This window comes from Enhydra lutris, unplaced genomic scaffold, assembly GCF_002288905.1.
Source record: "Enhydra lutris kenyoni isolate GAN:26980312 unplaced genomic scaffold, ASM228890v2 scaffoldscaffold1, whole genome shotgun sequence".
In the NCBI taxonomy this organism is placed as follows: domain Eukaryota; kingdom Metazoa; phylum Chordata; class Mammalia; order Carnivora; family Mustelidae; genus Enhydra; species Enhydra lutris.
This window is the reverse complement of record NW_019154085.1, coordinates 40,453,973-40,467,129: the sequence shown is the minus strand read 5'-3', so window position 1 is coordinate 40,467,129 and position 13,157 is coordinate 40,453,973. Positions and strand designations below refer to the sequence as shown.

Sequence of the window (13,157 nt, the reverse complement as noted above, 5' to 3'; positions counted from 1 at the left end):
AATCAAAAATATCTCATGGTTTTTTATACCAAATAGGCCCAAGAGAGCTCCTAATTCTTATCTTTGGGGCACACCTCAGGACTCAAGCCATTTCCCTCTCTTCTTACCTCTTAGCCTTCACTATATCCTCTGGGGTCCCTTCCCTTTAAATTTTGAAGAGGGGCAGTTTACTAGCCCCAAGAAAAGTTGGGGCTACTAAGTTCCTTGGGGCTAAGTTCCTTTCTCTGCTGCTAATCACAACAAGGAAAGAGAAAAAGAATAGCAAAAATAATTATATCCGAGAAGAAACAGTGCCACTGAGATCCCTGGACCACACTTCCTGATTCCCTTCAGAGATGGTAAAAGGAAATCCTATGGACCTTCATCTTGTGTTATTTGAGAGTGGAGCTAGCCAACTACCCTGCGCTCGAAGCCCATACTTTTAAGGCAAATCACTTGCACCCTATGTTCCAGAGGCTACTCTTCCCAGCCTAAAGCTGGATTTGAGCCAAGATACAATCAGGACTAAAAATCAGTGCTCCACAGACTCAGGAGGGCAATTAGCATCTCTAAGGCTATCCAGACTGAGTGGCTCTAAGTCAACTCATCAAACTTCTGCCCAGGTTTGTCCTCATACTCTCTAACTAGACGCTTGTGGATACGAACTTGGTCTATTCATCTTTACATGTCCAGCATCAGTCAGAGGCAGACAACAAACATGTTTAACGAATACATTTCTAAAATCAAAGCAATAGGGGCACCTGGGTGGCTCAGTTACTTAAGTGTCTGCCTTCGGCTCAGGTCATGATCTCAGGATCCTGGGATGGAGCCCCACACCAGGGTCACTGCTCAGAGGGGAGTCTGCTTCCTCCTCTCCCCTCTGCCCAACCCCCCTGCTTGTGTGCACACACTCTCTCTCAATTAAGTTAAAACTTAAAAAATAAAATAAAATCAAAGCAATACAAGGCAGAATAAATAGGATGAGTGCCAAACAGGTGGCTTGGACAATACTTTAAAAAAGGGCCAAAAGCTAGCAGAGAGAGAATAGTGACAAAATGGAGTATGGCATCTAGAGCTGAAAATTAATCAGTCTGGGACTGCAGAACAGTGAAAGCATCTTAGGTTTTACATCATGTCAACAGGATCAATGACAGGGGCATTAACTGACTTGACAGATGTGGGAGGTAGGGTGTAATTATATTCCTAGGTCGAAGTCATGCCCACAGAGTAGAGTAAGTTAGAGCTCTTCTTTAACCTGAGCTCATCAGACTAGACTACAGTACCCAGCTCCAGGCACTGGACTTTTATGATGCTGGCAAACTGGCACCAGTCCTTAGGAACCATGTGGTTTAGAGTATAGAAGCCAAAATGTAACAATGGTCTAAAAACTGCAGATTTTTGGGGAACTGGGCTGGCTCAGTCAGAGGAGCTCTGGGCTTGGGGCTGTGGTTTCAAGTCCCATGACGGGTGTAGAGATTACTCAAAGAAATAAACTTCAAAGCCTGGGGCAGGAGTGTGGTCTCTAATTGCTAATTTCAAATAAATGAAATGCTTTGGTTTTCTCCTGCATAGCTAGGAGATGTTAAAAAATTCCAACTCAGTATAAGGAATAGCTAATAATTAAACTAATTAAAAATGATCCAGGTTAATTTTTGTCAAGAGGTACTTGAACCTAGGTTAAACAACACACCTGCATTTGAATTCTGCCACATGGGCTTCCTGTTTTTGTGACAAGTTACCCAACCTCAGGGGGCTTCATTTTCCTATCTGTAGAAGGAGGTAACACGACCCCCTTAGCAGGGTTGTTAGGAGTAGAAATAATACGTGAAAAGTACCTAGCAAGATGCCTATGGAAGCCATTACTACCATTCTTAAATTAGGTTACTGCAGACTGCTAAATGATTTGGGCAGGACTGGACTAGATGACCCATAAAGTGTTTTCCTAAGATGAAATTCTGATTTGATTCAGCGGAGGAACAGGGTTTGCAGAAAGCTTCACTGAGGGAGGACTTAGATCTGGAACTTGGTGCCGCAGAGATTTAAGATGAGGGGTACAAAAGGGGGAGGGGGAGTGTGGCTGTCCTACTGAGATGGGCTCAGCTAGGCAGCAGACTTTTTCCAAGCCCCCAGAGACTTTTCAGCGACCAGTAAACATTCCTGAGGAGCTGCCTAGAGTGCTGAAACCCAGGACTCCTGAATTTGCAAACCAGCACTCCTTGTACTGGAAAAATCCCAACTTGCCATCAGCAGACGGTCACAGCCTAAACAGTGATGCCACTTTACATTTCTTCCTCACTATGAGCAGTTCACAAAGTACCTTTAGGCACTGTTGAATGTGATTTGATCTTTATCACACGCCGTGCAGCAGCAGGGCACTAACCACTAATGTGCCTTAGATAACAATGGCTGGGTAACTCTTCTACTGTCAAATAACTGGGAAACTGGTGGGTCTGGGCCTGGAAATCCAGGTCTTTGGAGATCAGATTTACCAGATTATTAGAAGAGAGATAAGAACATAAACTACCTCAAGATACAATCGCTAGAGGGAAATACTCTCATTTCTTTTCTGCATTTCCAATTGATGCTGAACTAGGAACCAATAGGGTAGACACGGAAGTAGAGACGGGGGCAACGTCAAGTGTGCCCGCTGGGCAAGAAAACGAGCAGCTCCCCGTGAGTGTGTTGGAAAGGAAAAGAGGGAGGAGAAAGGAAGTAGGAAGGAGGCTGAGGAAGACGAGGGGCATTTCGTAACTGAGAGCAGCCTCTAGGCGCAACAGCCACATCGTCTCACTGCACCTTCCCAACTCTCGGACCCGGGCTGTTACCGTCCCCACTCTGCAGATGAGAACACTGACTCAGAGAGGCGAGGTGACCTGCCCAGGTTGGAGAGCGTGCATGGAAAGCCGGCTTCAGAGGCAGGGCAGCCAGGCTGCGGAAACACCCAAACCGCCGCGGTCTCCGCCCCTCCACGCTGCCGGCCACCCGCACCCACCGGGGCGGGGCGTCCAAAAAGCTGCTTCCGGGCGTCACGGCCACCTCCTCCCCGGGCCCCCGCGCTTCGCCATCGGTCCGTACGACCCCGGCGTCTCTGGGACCCCCTCATCACGCCTCCCCAGCCCCCTCTTCTTCCCCGCCGGCCGCCTGGGCCGGGGAGGCCCGCAGCCCAAGCCCGGGAGGGAGGACGGCGCCGGGGAGTTTTGCCGCCGCCAGCCCCGCTGGGGGGCGGGCGCGGGGAACGGTTGGGGGAAGGGGCCCCGTGGGGCGGCCACGCGCCACTCACGCGTCGAACTTGTTGTTCATCCTCTCACCGCCGCCGTCGCCACTGCCTCACGGAGTGACTTCCGCTCCGCCAGGTCTCCCCCAGCTTAGGGCCCGGCTACTTCCGGCTGTGCACGGCGCAGCGGAACGTCGGCGCCCTACCTCTGTGTGGGGCGGGTATCTCGGGACGCCCGCCCTGGGTGGCTGCGCTGAGGAGCGGCTTTGGCGGCCAGCAGGTTCGCGGGGCCTCTTCGCTCTGCCCCGGTTCCTGTTGCGTGTCCGAGGGGGCGCCCCGACCCCCTCCCGCGGCGGCTCGGAGAAAGAGGCAGATACGCGTCGCTGACTGTGCGGGCTCTGGACTCACTGCTTGGTACAGATCCCGACTCCACCCCCAGACAGGATGCGCGATCCTCCCCGAGGCTCTTTCCTCTTGAGGGTACTGGCCACACTGTATTATAGCGCCTGCCTCTTCGGGTTGCGGCGCGGATGGAACGGGATCGTCAGTGGCAGGCGCTAGACCTAGTCGCCCGCAGTAAGTGTAGTGTTGTAATTTTGCTTACTTGCGCTAGGAGATAAAGAGCTCATCTCCGCCCTTTGAGGCAATCAGAGAAGTTGAGAGACTCACCCCGCGTGACAAAGCTAGTGAAAAGCTTACAAGAACCACAGATGGGCCCACCATCATCAAAGTGCCTCCCGGATCTAAATCTCGGCTCCAAATACACAGGGGGAGCGCGCATATAAACTGGAGTTAATGAAGTGAACCTGCTGGTGGTTGAGCCCCAAAGCCAGCAACCCTGTATTTGGGGGAGGGGGTTATTTCAGGGGTCCTCTCCCCCCCCCCCCCGCCGCAATGTCCCATTGTCAAGTCTTACGTGGTACTTTCACACTTGGGAGTCACTTTCACCTGCACCTTTGATCCTCTGATGTGGGTAGATAGGAACTGAATGTAAATGTACCCACATTTACAAGTGAAGAAACAGAGGCTCAGGGGGCATGAATGAGTTGCTCAAGTTGTCTTATCACCTATAAGACTCAGGCCCCAGCTGTACTCCCAAAGCAGGGCCTTTCCTCTCTTCCAGTAAGACCTCAGCTGGCCATCTTGTTTCCTAAGTGGGGCCAGGGGAAGCTGGTCAGGGTCTCCTCTCAGAAGGCAAAGCCCAGTGATTCCCTGTTACCTCCCAGCCTTTCTGCCTACCTCTTGGTTGTCTTAAGCATCCTTTGGGACCAGTGCAAATGCCCCAGCCCTTGAGAAAAGAAGAGGGGTCTGTTTTCCAGGCCATGGAATCTTTCTTGGAGTGTCTAGAATTGGGTTGGGAATTCTGGACTCAGGACTATTTAGCCACCAGTGTTCTGGGAAGCCCTTCTTACCCTGGGCCTCAACTTGCCCATCTGAAATGTGGGGGAATAGTGACTCTTACTTGTCCATGATGACCTGAGGAGCTCTTAATTCATGGAATCTTTTGTGATCGATGACCAAAAAAGCATAGAATGCAAAGGTCACTGGTGCGGGTGAGTATTGGCTGCTTATAGCGCCCAGAAGGCAGGGGAGGGAGAGTAGCAGCTGGACTGGGCTGCTGCCATTCTTTCAAGAGAACATTTCGCACCTGTCTCGACCTGCCTCCTTTAGGGACCTTTGGGGAACTTGTAAAAAGGAAGGGAGGCCTAGGCATGGAGGGATGGGACCTTGCCTAGTTGGGAACATCATACAAGACAGAGTCCTTAGGGCTTCAGAAATGATGGGAGTAAGGGGCACCTGGGTGGCTCATTCGGTTGAACAACTGCCTTTGGCTCAGGCCATGATCTCCGCCGGGTCCTGGGATTGAGCCCCAAGTTGGGCTCCCTGCTCAGTGGGAAGTCTGCTTCTCCTTCTCCCCTCTGCTCATGCTCTATCTCTCTCAAATGAATAAATAAAATCTTAAAAAAAAAAAAAAGAAATGATGGGGCTTGCTAATGCTTTGCTGAAGTGAGGGGGTTGCCAGGACTAGCTAGCCAGTGCCACATAGTGATCCCAAGAGCACACACACTTGGCCCACAGCCATTTTCAGCCACTCCAGGACTCCAGCTCGGTCTCTTTATTTTCCATGCTTTTTTCAGGGCCGTTCGCCCACATGGCCCTGCAGGGCACTTCCCAAAGGGCCCATCATGACCTCAGCCACTGAAGAACCCAGCTGACAAGACTCCACGTGTCTAGCAGCAGCTGGTAGCTGGTTGGCTCAGTCAGGTGGGGGCAGGTAGGAGCGGGGATCTCCAGGGAATGGCAGAGCTGGCACCTGGTTGTAGTGGGCCATGAGGAAGATGCCAGCAGTGCCACAGACAAAAAGTGAGAGCATGGCCAAGAAGCAGACACGGTCCAGCACGCGGCCCACCAAGAACCACTCTTCACTCCCCTGGAGGTGAAAGGTGGGGTGTGGGATGATCAGCAGTGACACCAAGCCTGTCCTGGATCACCGTGTCATCCTTGGCCATCCAGCAGGCCTCTATTCTCCATGGCCTTGGGCCCTTCTCACCTACTTCCAGGCCTTAACCTACCTTCTGCCATAGTCCCCTGGCCCCAAGGTCCCAGTTCCAATTTTCTCATCCCATCGCCCTACCACGGCCACCCCACTCATCTTGCCCTCGTCTCAGTTCCACGTCCCTCCCCGGGTACTGAATCCCCCTTACACTGTCAAAGTGACTCTGCTGGTGTCGGGCGAGGGCAATCAGGTTGCAGGCTTCCACACATGCCTGGATGGCGGGGGCGGCCTGCTTCAGGCTGCTGCACCACTCCTGGCTGTGCCCTGGCTCCGGGCCTTTCTCTGGTGGGAGAGAGGGTAAGGTCAGGGAATAGAGCAGAGAAGAACTAGTCTGAGAAGGCAGCCTCTCCCAAGGGGCCCTAGCTTCTCTCTTCCCACCCAGGACACTTATCAACACTCATCTGCTCTGCCTGGTTCTTTGGCTGACAGCTAGCCCTCCCCATCCGGAGTCCCTGGGGAGGAGGGTCTCCACTGTCATCCCTACCCCCAACCCCAGCCTCACCTAGCTTCTCCAGCGCTGCCCTCACCAGCCCATTGTGCTGCCGCTGCCGGAAGAGAAGTTCACTGCGAGGCAGGCAGAGAGCTACCTCTTCCCCGGCTGTGGGCGACCATCCTGAGGAGCCGTTCTGCAGCTGGCGCTGGGGGTCGGGCACAGCTGCTCGGGCAGGTGGGCAAATGTGCATCCGCAACAGCTGGGGCAAGAGCCGTAGGAACACCTGGAGAGAGGATTTGGTGGTGGGCTTCACCTAGAAGCCAGCTGACCTGGCATGGAGCTGGGTTTCTGAGCCCAAGGGGAAGGTTGGGAGGGAGGGCTCAAGCCACTAGGGGCCCAGAGGCAGCACACGATGGCCAGGGGCTTGACCCCGCTCAGCTCCACTGTTCTGTGCTAGACACAGGGAACCTAGGTCCTCCAACTTGTGTGAATGGCAGCATCACCAGGGCACTTGCTACCCAGGTTTCCAGACCCCACCCCCGCTGTTCTGGTCCAGAATGCCTGGGGTGGGCCTGAGAACCTGCATTTGCAACAAGGGTCCCAGTTGGCTGCAGATCACACGGACTCCGGAGCCAGACTGCCTGGTCGGAATCTTGCCTCCTTTTCCTTGCCAGGCAACCTTGGGTAAGTTAATGAATCTCTCTGTGCCTCAACTTCCTCACTTGCAAAATGGAGATGGGACTAAAACCCACCTTGTGGGAGATCTGTGATGATCAAACGCGTCTGCACGCATAATACACCGGCCACATAATAAACACTCAGGATTATATTAATCCATGGGGCACATGCTTCAAGATATACACAGGGTTGTTTGCCACTGAATGTGGCAGGTGAGTAGGGAAGGGGAAGGGGTGGAGAGGAGGACGTGTGTGAGTGGACTGGACGGGAGGACGCTGGAGTGGGCAGGGAGGGGCCTTGCCTTTCGGACCCCACGAGCCATGGAATGTGTGTGGGGGGACCGCAAAGACACGTTGAGCACGACCACGGCATTCACGACAATGAGGATGGTCACCACCAGGAGGAAGGTGAGGTACCTGCCGGGGTTGAGTGGGCAGAAGGTGGGGCTGGGCCCTTTGGCCCTTCATCTCTAGATGCACCCCCACTCTTGGCAGCCAACACCCCCAATCCCTTAGGGTGAGGGGTTGGCATTGAGGGAGGTGGGTGTGGGAGTGGCAGGAGGGACTTCCTGCCCTGACTTCTGGGCAAGGTTGGGGGAGGTGGGCGGTAGACGTGAGGGGCAGCCTTACTTGCTGATTAGTGGCACTGCCTGGGAGGTCTCGGGCACCTTCTTGGCCACGAGGAAGAGGAAGACAGTCTGGGCCAGGAGCACGTTGATGGCGACGGTACACTTCTGGCCCCCCGCTGCCCATAACCAAGAGGTCTTCAGAGCTGATGTCAATTTCTCTGCTGTGGGGCACCTCCCCCACCCCATAAGGAGGGCAATGGCCCTGGTCTTCCAGGGACAGGTGGTCCTGTGTGCGGTACCCCAACCCTGTGTCCTCCCAGCTCGTCCCTGTGCTACCGCCTGGGGCCAGGGCTCCCCTCCCACCAGCTCCTGGTACCCTTGGCAGGAAGGAAGTAGATGAGGATGGCTACTGAAGAGATGAGGACACAGGGTGCAATGATGTTGATGACATAGAAGAGGGGTTTGCGCTGGATCAGCAGGTAGAAGACGACCTTCTGGTGGCCTGCCTCCTCCTCCGGTGCCTCCACGTCTAGCAGCATCTTGGCAGGCCGGTGCCGGATGGCCCACTCCCCATTCTCTGCGGGAAGCAGGCCAGGGTGGGTGCAGAGAGGGAAACCTCTGTCCCCTAGCTGCAGGGTGGCCAGCGCAGGCCCAAAGGAGCACCATCCAAGGAGCCCGGATACATGATCTCCCTCCCACCCAAACTGGGAGAGAAGAACTGTGTTGAGCCTTTAAAGATATATTTTTTATGGATTACTGTGGTTTTCACCTTGGGTTACAGGGAAGGGGATCTGAGCTTAGTCTGGTTCTTCCCTGGAGGCCAGGTCCAGCAGGGATCCTGGGAGGAAGTTTACCTGTGAAGGCCTCAGGGTCGATAAAAATCCACTCGATGGTCTGGCCATCTTCCTGGCTGAGCTGCAGATTGATCTCATTGGTGCTGTAGGTCTGGGACCTGGGAGATGGGGAGGGAAGGGGGATACATTCGAGTGTGGGTAAAGCCACCTCTGAGGTCACCCAGATGATTGTCCAAGGGCAGCTGTGGACAGTATTGCCTTCAAAAGTGCAGCCCAGAGGGGTGCCTGCGTGGCTCAGTCATTAAGAATCTGCCTTCAGCTCAGGTCCTGGGATAGAGCCCCTCACTGGGCTCCCTGCTTGGCAGGAAACCTGCTTCTCCATCTCCCACTCCCCCTGCTTATGTTCCCTCTCTTGCTGTGTCTCACTCTGGCAAATAAATGAAATCTTAAAAAAAAAAAAAAAAAAAAGGAGGGTCTCCTTGTGAAAAGAACGCTTCTCTAAATTATGGGAAAAACCCTCAAACAGACCTTCTCCCCCCCACCCCATTTCTGGATAAGAAGACTGATTCATCCTCCACCTTTCCATGGGGTGAGGGGTGACACTCGTGCGTGCCTTCTTGCCCACCCACCCTGGTCATTAATTCCTCCTCTGGGGGTACAGGCAGGGAAACTGAGGCAGCGAAGGAGGACGAGCAAGAAGACTGTGGCTTGGCAGGGAGGGACGTGGGCATCTTCAGGTGTCTGAAGATGACAAGCACACAGGCCCCCCGAGAGCTGGGTCGGGCCTCTGGTGAGAATGCCTAGCATCCCCCAGCCAGCCAGGCTCCTCTTAGGGCCACTCTCTGAATCCCTCCCCGCCGCCCCTGCCCCCGGTAAATGGCCTCACTGGAAGACGAGGGAGCAGTTCTGCCAGTCGAAGGGGAAGTAGGTGACAGAGACCGGGCAGGATGAGCGGAAGATGGCCGGTGGCAGCCAGTAGACACATCCGTCAGGAGACACCAGCACGTTGCAGTAGAGGGCCACCTCGAACACGCCGTCCACGCTGTGCACAGGCCGGGCCGCGGGGCTGGGGCGAGGGGTCACATCCCCGGCAGCCCCAGGCCAACCCTTGCCCTGCATGGATGGGGCCTGGGGACAGCAGCCCTTCGCGGCCACAGGGTCCACCACCTCATTCCAGAGGGCCCCCCCACCGCACCCACCTCCGGGCTTCCTCCGGCCTGTCCCCTCATCACCAGGGCCTGGTCACAATGGTACTAACATCTCCCCAGCTCTTGCCAAGTGTGGGAGGTGACCCCAAGTGCAGCCCTCCATGTCTATTCACTCCTGATGGCTTCTGTGGCAGCTGCCCTCATCCCCGCGGCCAAGGGAGAGCAGCGGCCCACCAGAGGACCCGGGACGGAAGAGATGGAGCCAGGCCGGGGGTTGGGTCTGCTGGCCTGGCCCTGCCCCCGGTGGCACCTGCCCCTGCCAGTATTTCCTGGTCTGTACCTTCTGCTCACTGGGCCCTTTCCCCGGAGCCCCCTTGTACTGGGCCCTACCCTTGTGTCCTTTTGTCCCCCCCAACCCCTGCTTGCGTCCCTCCTCACTTGTTCTCCAGCACGACATCCGGCCGCCACACCATGGTGGACGGCACCCTCAGCACCCATAGGCCTTCGTAGTCTTGTGGGTCCCAGCGCAGGCGATAATCACACCACTGCTGCAGGGGGAGTGGGCTTGCCAGGCCCTGCTCTCTGCCAAGTCACCCTCTGCTCCCCCCAGGAATAGGAGCCTAGCCCATGTGGGTCAGAGGAGGCAGGGAGGGGATGGGGGAAGGCAGGTAGCTCTAAGAGCCCTGGAACCCGATAGAAAAAAACTGTGGGGTGGTCTCTTACCATCTCTATCCAGACATTGGTGGTGAGGGCCTCCTCTCGCTCATTCTAGGGGTACAGAACAGCAGGCTGAACCCCTATCACTTGCCCTCTCCAGATGTTAGTCCCTCTAGACCCCCATTGGGCGCTACAGGACCCCAGCCTCTTGGGCAGCCCTCGTGGGAGATTTCTAGCCCCCCAGCCTCCCTCCTGTGGAGTCCTTCCCCTGCCTCTCCCTAGCAGGTCCCAGAGACCAGGTACACTGGGCCTTTATCTCCCCCACTGTCCTCCGGGCCTGTGGCTCACCAGGGAGATGAGGTTGGTGAGTGTGAGCTTCAGGCTGACATTGACCACGTCTGAATCGCGCTCAGCGGGCCTCAGGTGGGGGTTGTAGCTGTGCATCAGGTTCCCGAGCAGACGTTCCTCCTGGTTCCGGCCCTCAGCTCCTGCAACAGACAGCACTGAACCTGGGTACAGGGGCTATGGGGCAGAAAGAGGGAGAGGCCACAAGAGGGTGTGATGCGGAGAAGTAGGGTGCTGGGTGTGGGGGCAGGCTTCAGTAACCCTCTAGACCCTCTGTCCCCTGGGCATTGGGTCTCTACTCCAGTCCTCCCCAGGCTCCTGATCCCTTGTGTCCACACCCAAGCAGACAGCCAGCAGCAGCAGGAGGAACAGCAGCCCTGGGCCCCTGAGCATGGTGCCACAGCTCTCTACAATGACAGGTGGGACAACAGCTCCCAGCTCAGGGTAGAGAGATGCAGACTCTGGGTCTCATATAACAGCCCAAGCTCCCACCCCAGCCAGGCCAGCCCAGCCCCACCAGCTGTCCGACCACAGCACTGTCAGCTGTTCCAAGACAGACAAAATGCCAGGCTCAGGTTACCTGGGCTGGGGAGGGGACAGAGGGGGCCTATCTGCTCCAGTAGAGGCAACCCAGCCTCTATCCCCACTCTCTGATTCTGCTGTCCCAGCCCCTGTTCCTTCTCTTGGGGGAGCTGAAGACACAGCCAGGGACAGATAGATGTGGGAGGGAGGCAGAGTGTGAGGAAGGGCCCCGAATTGGGCTCTCTCATTCTACTTCCTCCAGGGGGGATTCAGGATTTGGGGAGGTATGGAGGCATGTTCTGTACCCGAGTTTCTTTGTGATGTGGTTGAGGACCACAAACTGTCCCACGGGCCTAATATCTTCATGGGTTCCTCCACTGGGCCCAGACATTGCAGGCAAAGCCTAGGAGAGAGATCCACCACATTCCACAGGCTTTGATACCTTAATGCAAATTAGGGTGCCAGTTCGGGCATCCTCCCAGGCTCTGAGACACGGCACATAGGACTGGTAAGCCTTGAAAGAAGGAGGGCTGAAGAAGACCTGAAATTTGGGGGTTCTTGGGACTAGAACAACCGCTGAATAGGGGCCCCTCAGTGTGGCCTTAGTAGTTCTTAAATTATCTACAAACTTGGGCGCCTGGGTGGCTCAGTGGGTTAAGCGTCAGCCTTTGGCTCATACCACGATCTCAGGGTCCTGGAATCGAGCCCCACATTGGGCTCTCTGCTCAGCGGGGAGCCTGCTTCTCCCTCTGCCCCTTCCCCTGATGCACACGTGCTCTCTCTCTCTCTCTCTCTTTCGCAAAAATAAATAAATAAAATATTAAAAAAAATTATCCACAAACTTAGGGAGTCCCCAGCATGTGACAGGCCCCAGGCCAAGGGGGCAGCAGGGGATTTTGAGGAAGACAGGGGTAAGCCTGAGCGGCTCACAGGAAGTCACTGCTCAGTAGGACAGGTAGATAAGGTCAAGGTTGTGGCCCCCAGAAAGTCAGATGAGGGGAACCTAAAAGGGCCGGAAAACACACTCCATCCACTTTGTAGTTTGAGGTCAGGGGAAGGGTGGGGCTGAGGCTGGTCTAAGAGCTGAGTGTCCTTCTGCCAGTTGTGGCCATGTGCTCAGGCTACCTGTCTTTTGACCATTTATTCAGCAGACAGTTCAGGATGTCCCAGTAAGTTTGCAAGGGGCAAAAAAAAAAAAAAAAAAAAAAAATGCAGGTTTCTATAAGTGCTAGCCACCCATGGGCATCCTGGGGGACAGTGTGGTAGAGGCATCTAAGGGCTACATGTCCCCCTCCCTCCAAATAAATGATGTCTGCAGCATTTCAGCGTGTGTCAGTGAGCTGGAACTCCGCCTTGGAGATCTGTGTGAGGTTGGCTCAGACCCCAGGCCTCCACAGCCCGAGTCCCTCCTGTCTGTCCTCACCAGGACTTTGGGATCGGAGGGGACAGCAGTGGTGACACCTGCCTTCCCCGGTCATTCACTTCTGTCCTTGTGCTCAGTCCTGCTCCAGGCCCCACTCCCAAGCATCACTCTTGCCGCTGGGAATCTAGGTATGTAGCCCCCTTTCCCTGAAGTTTACAAAGCCAGTTCCCCTTCTCCCCAGTTTGCCCTTTGGTGCTCCCCAGAGCAGTACCTCTCTCCCTCTCTAGTCCCTCCAAGACCACATGTTGGCATGCCCATTAATGGCTCCTGCTAAATAATGGACCACCTATTCTCCCCCAACCACACACTGCCCCCAGCCATGGTGGTCTGGCCCACCCCAACATTTCTGACCTCCCCTTTCCCCTTCTCTACAAGTGTCTGGGAGGGAAATGGAAGGTTGTGGAGCATGACTTCCCTCTGGTATGAATTATGCCACTTCCCCATGTATGAAGAGATTTCAACTCCTGATTTTTCCCCTTCTTTCCTACTGTGGGAGAGAGGCCAAGTGTCCTTGGTGTTCTCAGGAGGGCGGGTCACTCGAGGAGGGCTGGCGCTGCCAGGAGGGGCTAAAGGGGTGTGTGTGGAAGCATTAAGAGAAAATCTTCTGCAGGCTTCATTTGTGTCTAACAGTTACTCCCTCTTTGTCACCTTCTCTTCTGGAGGCTGGAACGTTCATTTCCCAGGCCCCCTTGCAAATAAGGATGGCTGCGTGATAACATCTTGACCTGTGGGATGTCTACAGAAGTCAGCTGAAGGGCTTCAGGGAAGAGCCTTTGCTTCCTGATGAAAGGGGTCAGAAATGACTGGCTCCTCCTTTCCTGTGTTAAACATAGATGTGA

The 13,157-nt window shown here is 55.1% G+C and overlaps 2 protein-coding genes across 8 annotated transcripts in view; both read right to left on the bottom strand.

Moving 5' to 3' along the window:
* LOC111150366 (eukaryotic translation initiation factor 4E family member 2) overlaps positions 1-4,042 on the bottom strand; it is a 30,833-nt gene extending 26,791 nt beyond the window's left edge. For 3 of the 7 annotated variants that reach the window (XM_022508044.1, XM_022507973.1, XM_022508255.1), the window contains exon 1: positions 3,260-3,410. In XM_022508044.1, coding sequence (XP_022363752.1) covers positions 3,260-3,279 — 20 coding nt within the window. In that variant the 5' untranslated portion in view covers positions 3,280-3,410. Of the gene's footprint in view, positions 1-3,259; positions 3,412-3,703 lie in introns of those variants that run through there. The other 4 variants (XM_022507822.1, XM_022507905.1, XM_022508176.1 and 1 more) reach the window with 3 other exon arrangements.
* A 1,408-nt stretch (positions 4,043-5,450) lies between these two features.
* On the bottom strand, positions 5,451-10,766 carry LOC111144814 (cholinergic receptor nicotinic gamma subunit). Its single transcript, XM_022499313.1, has 12 exons — positions 10,712-10,766; positions 10,377-10,516; positions 10,095-10,139; positions 9,810-9,919; positions 9,110-9,265; positions 8,284-8,381; positions 7,806-8,006; positions 7,491-7,605; positions 7,163-7,277; positions 6,253-6,466; positions 5,899-6,032; positions 5,451-5,624 (listed from the first exon to the last, which is right to left on the bottom strand). Exons 1-12 carry the CDS (start codon positions 10,764-10,766, stop codon positions 5,451-5,453), a joined length of 1,557 nt encoding a protein of 518 aa, XP_022355021.1.
* Between the last annotated feature and the right edge of the window lie 2,391 nt (positions 10,767-13,157).

Bases quoted from the DNA above. Each gene is read 5' to 3' on its own strand.
- LOC111144814 (XM_022499313.1), bottom strand. From the start codon at position 10,766: ATGCTCAGGGGCCCAGGGCTGCTGTTCCTCCTGCTGCTGCTGGCTGTC. The intron at 10,140-10,376 runs GTGAGCCACAGG...CTGTACCCCTAG, and splicing joins TCACCAACCTCATCTCCCTG to AATGAGCGAGAGGAGGCCCT. The intron at 9,920-10,094 runs GTAAGAGACCAC...CTCCCCCTGCAG, and splicing joins CCAATGTCTGGATAGAGATG to CAGTGGTGTGATTATCGCCT.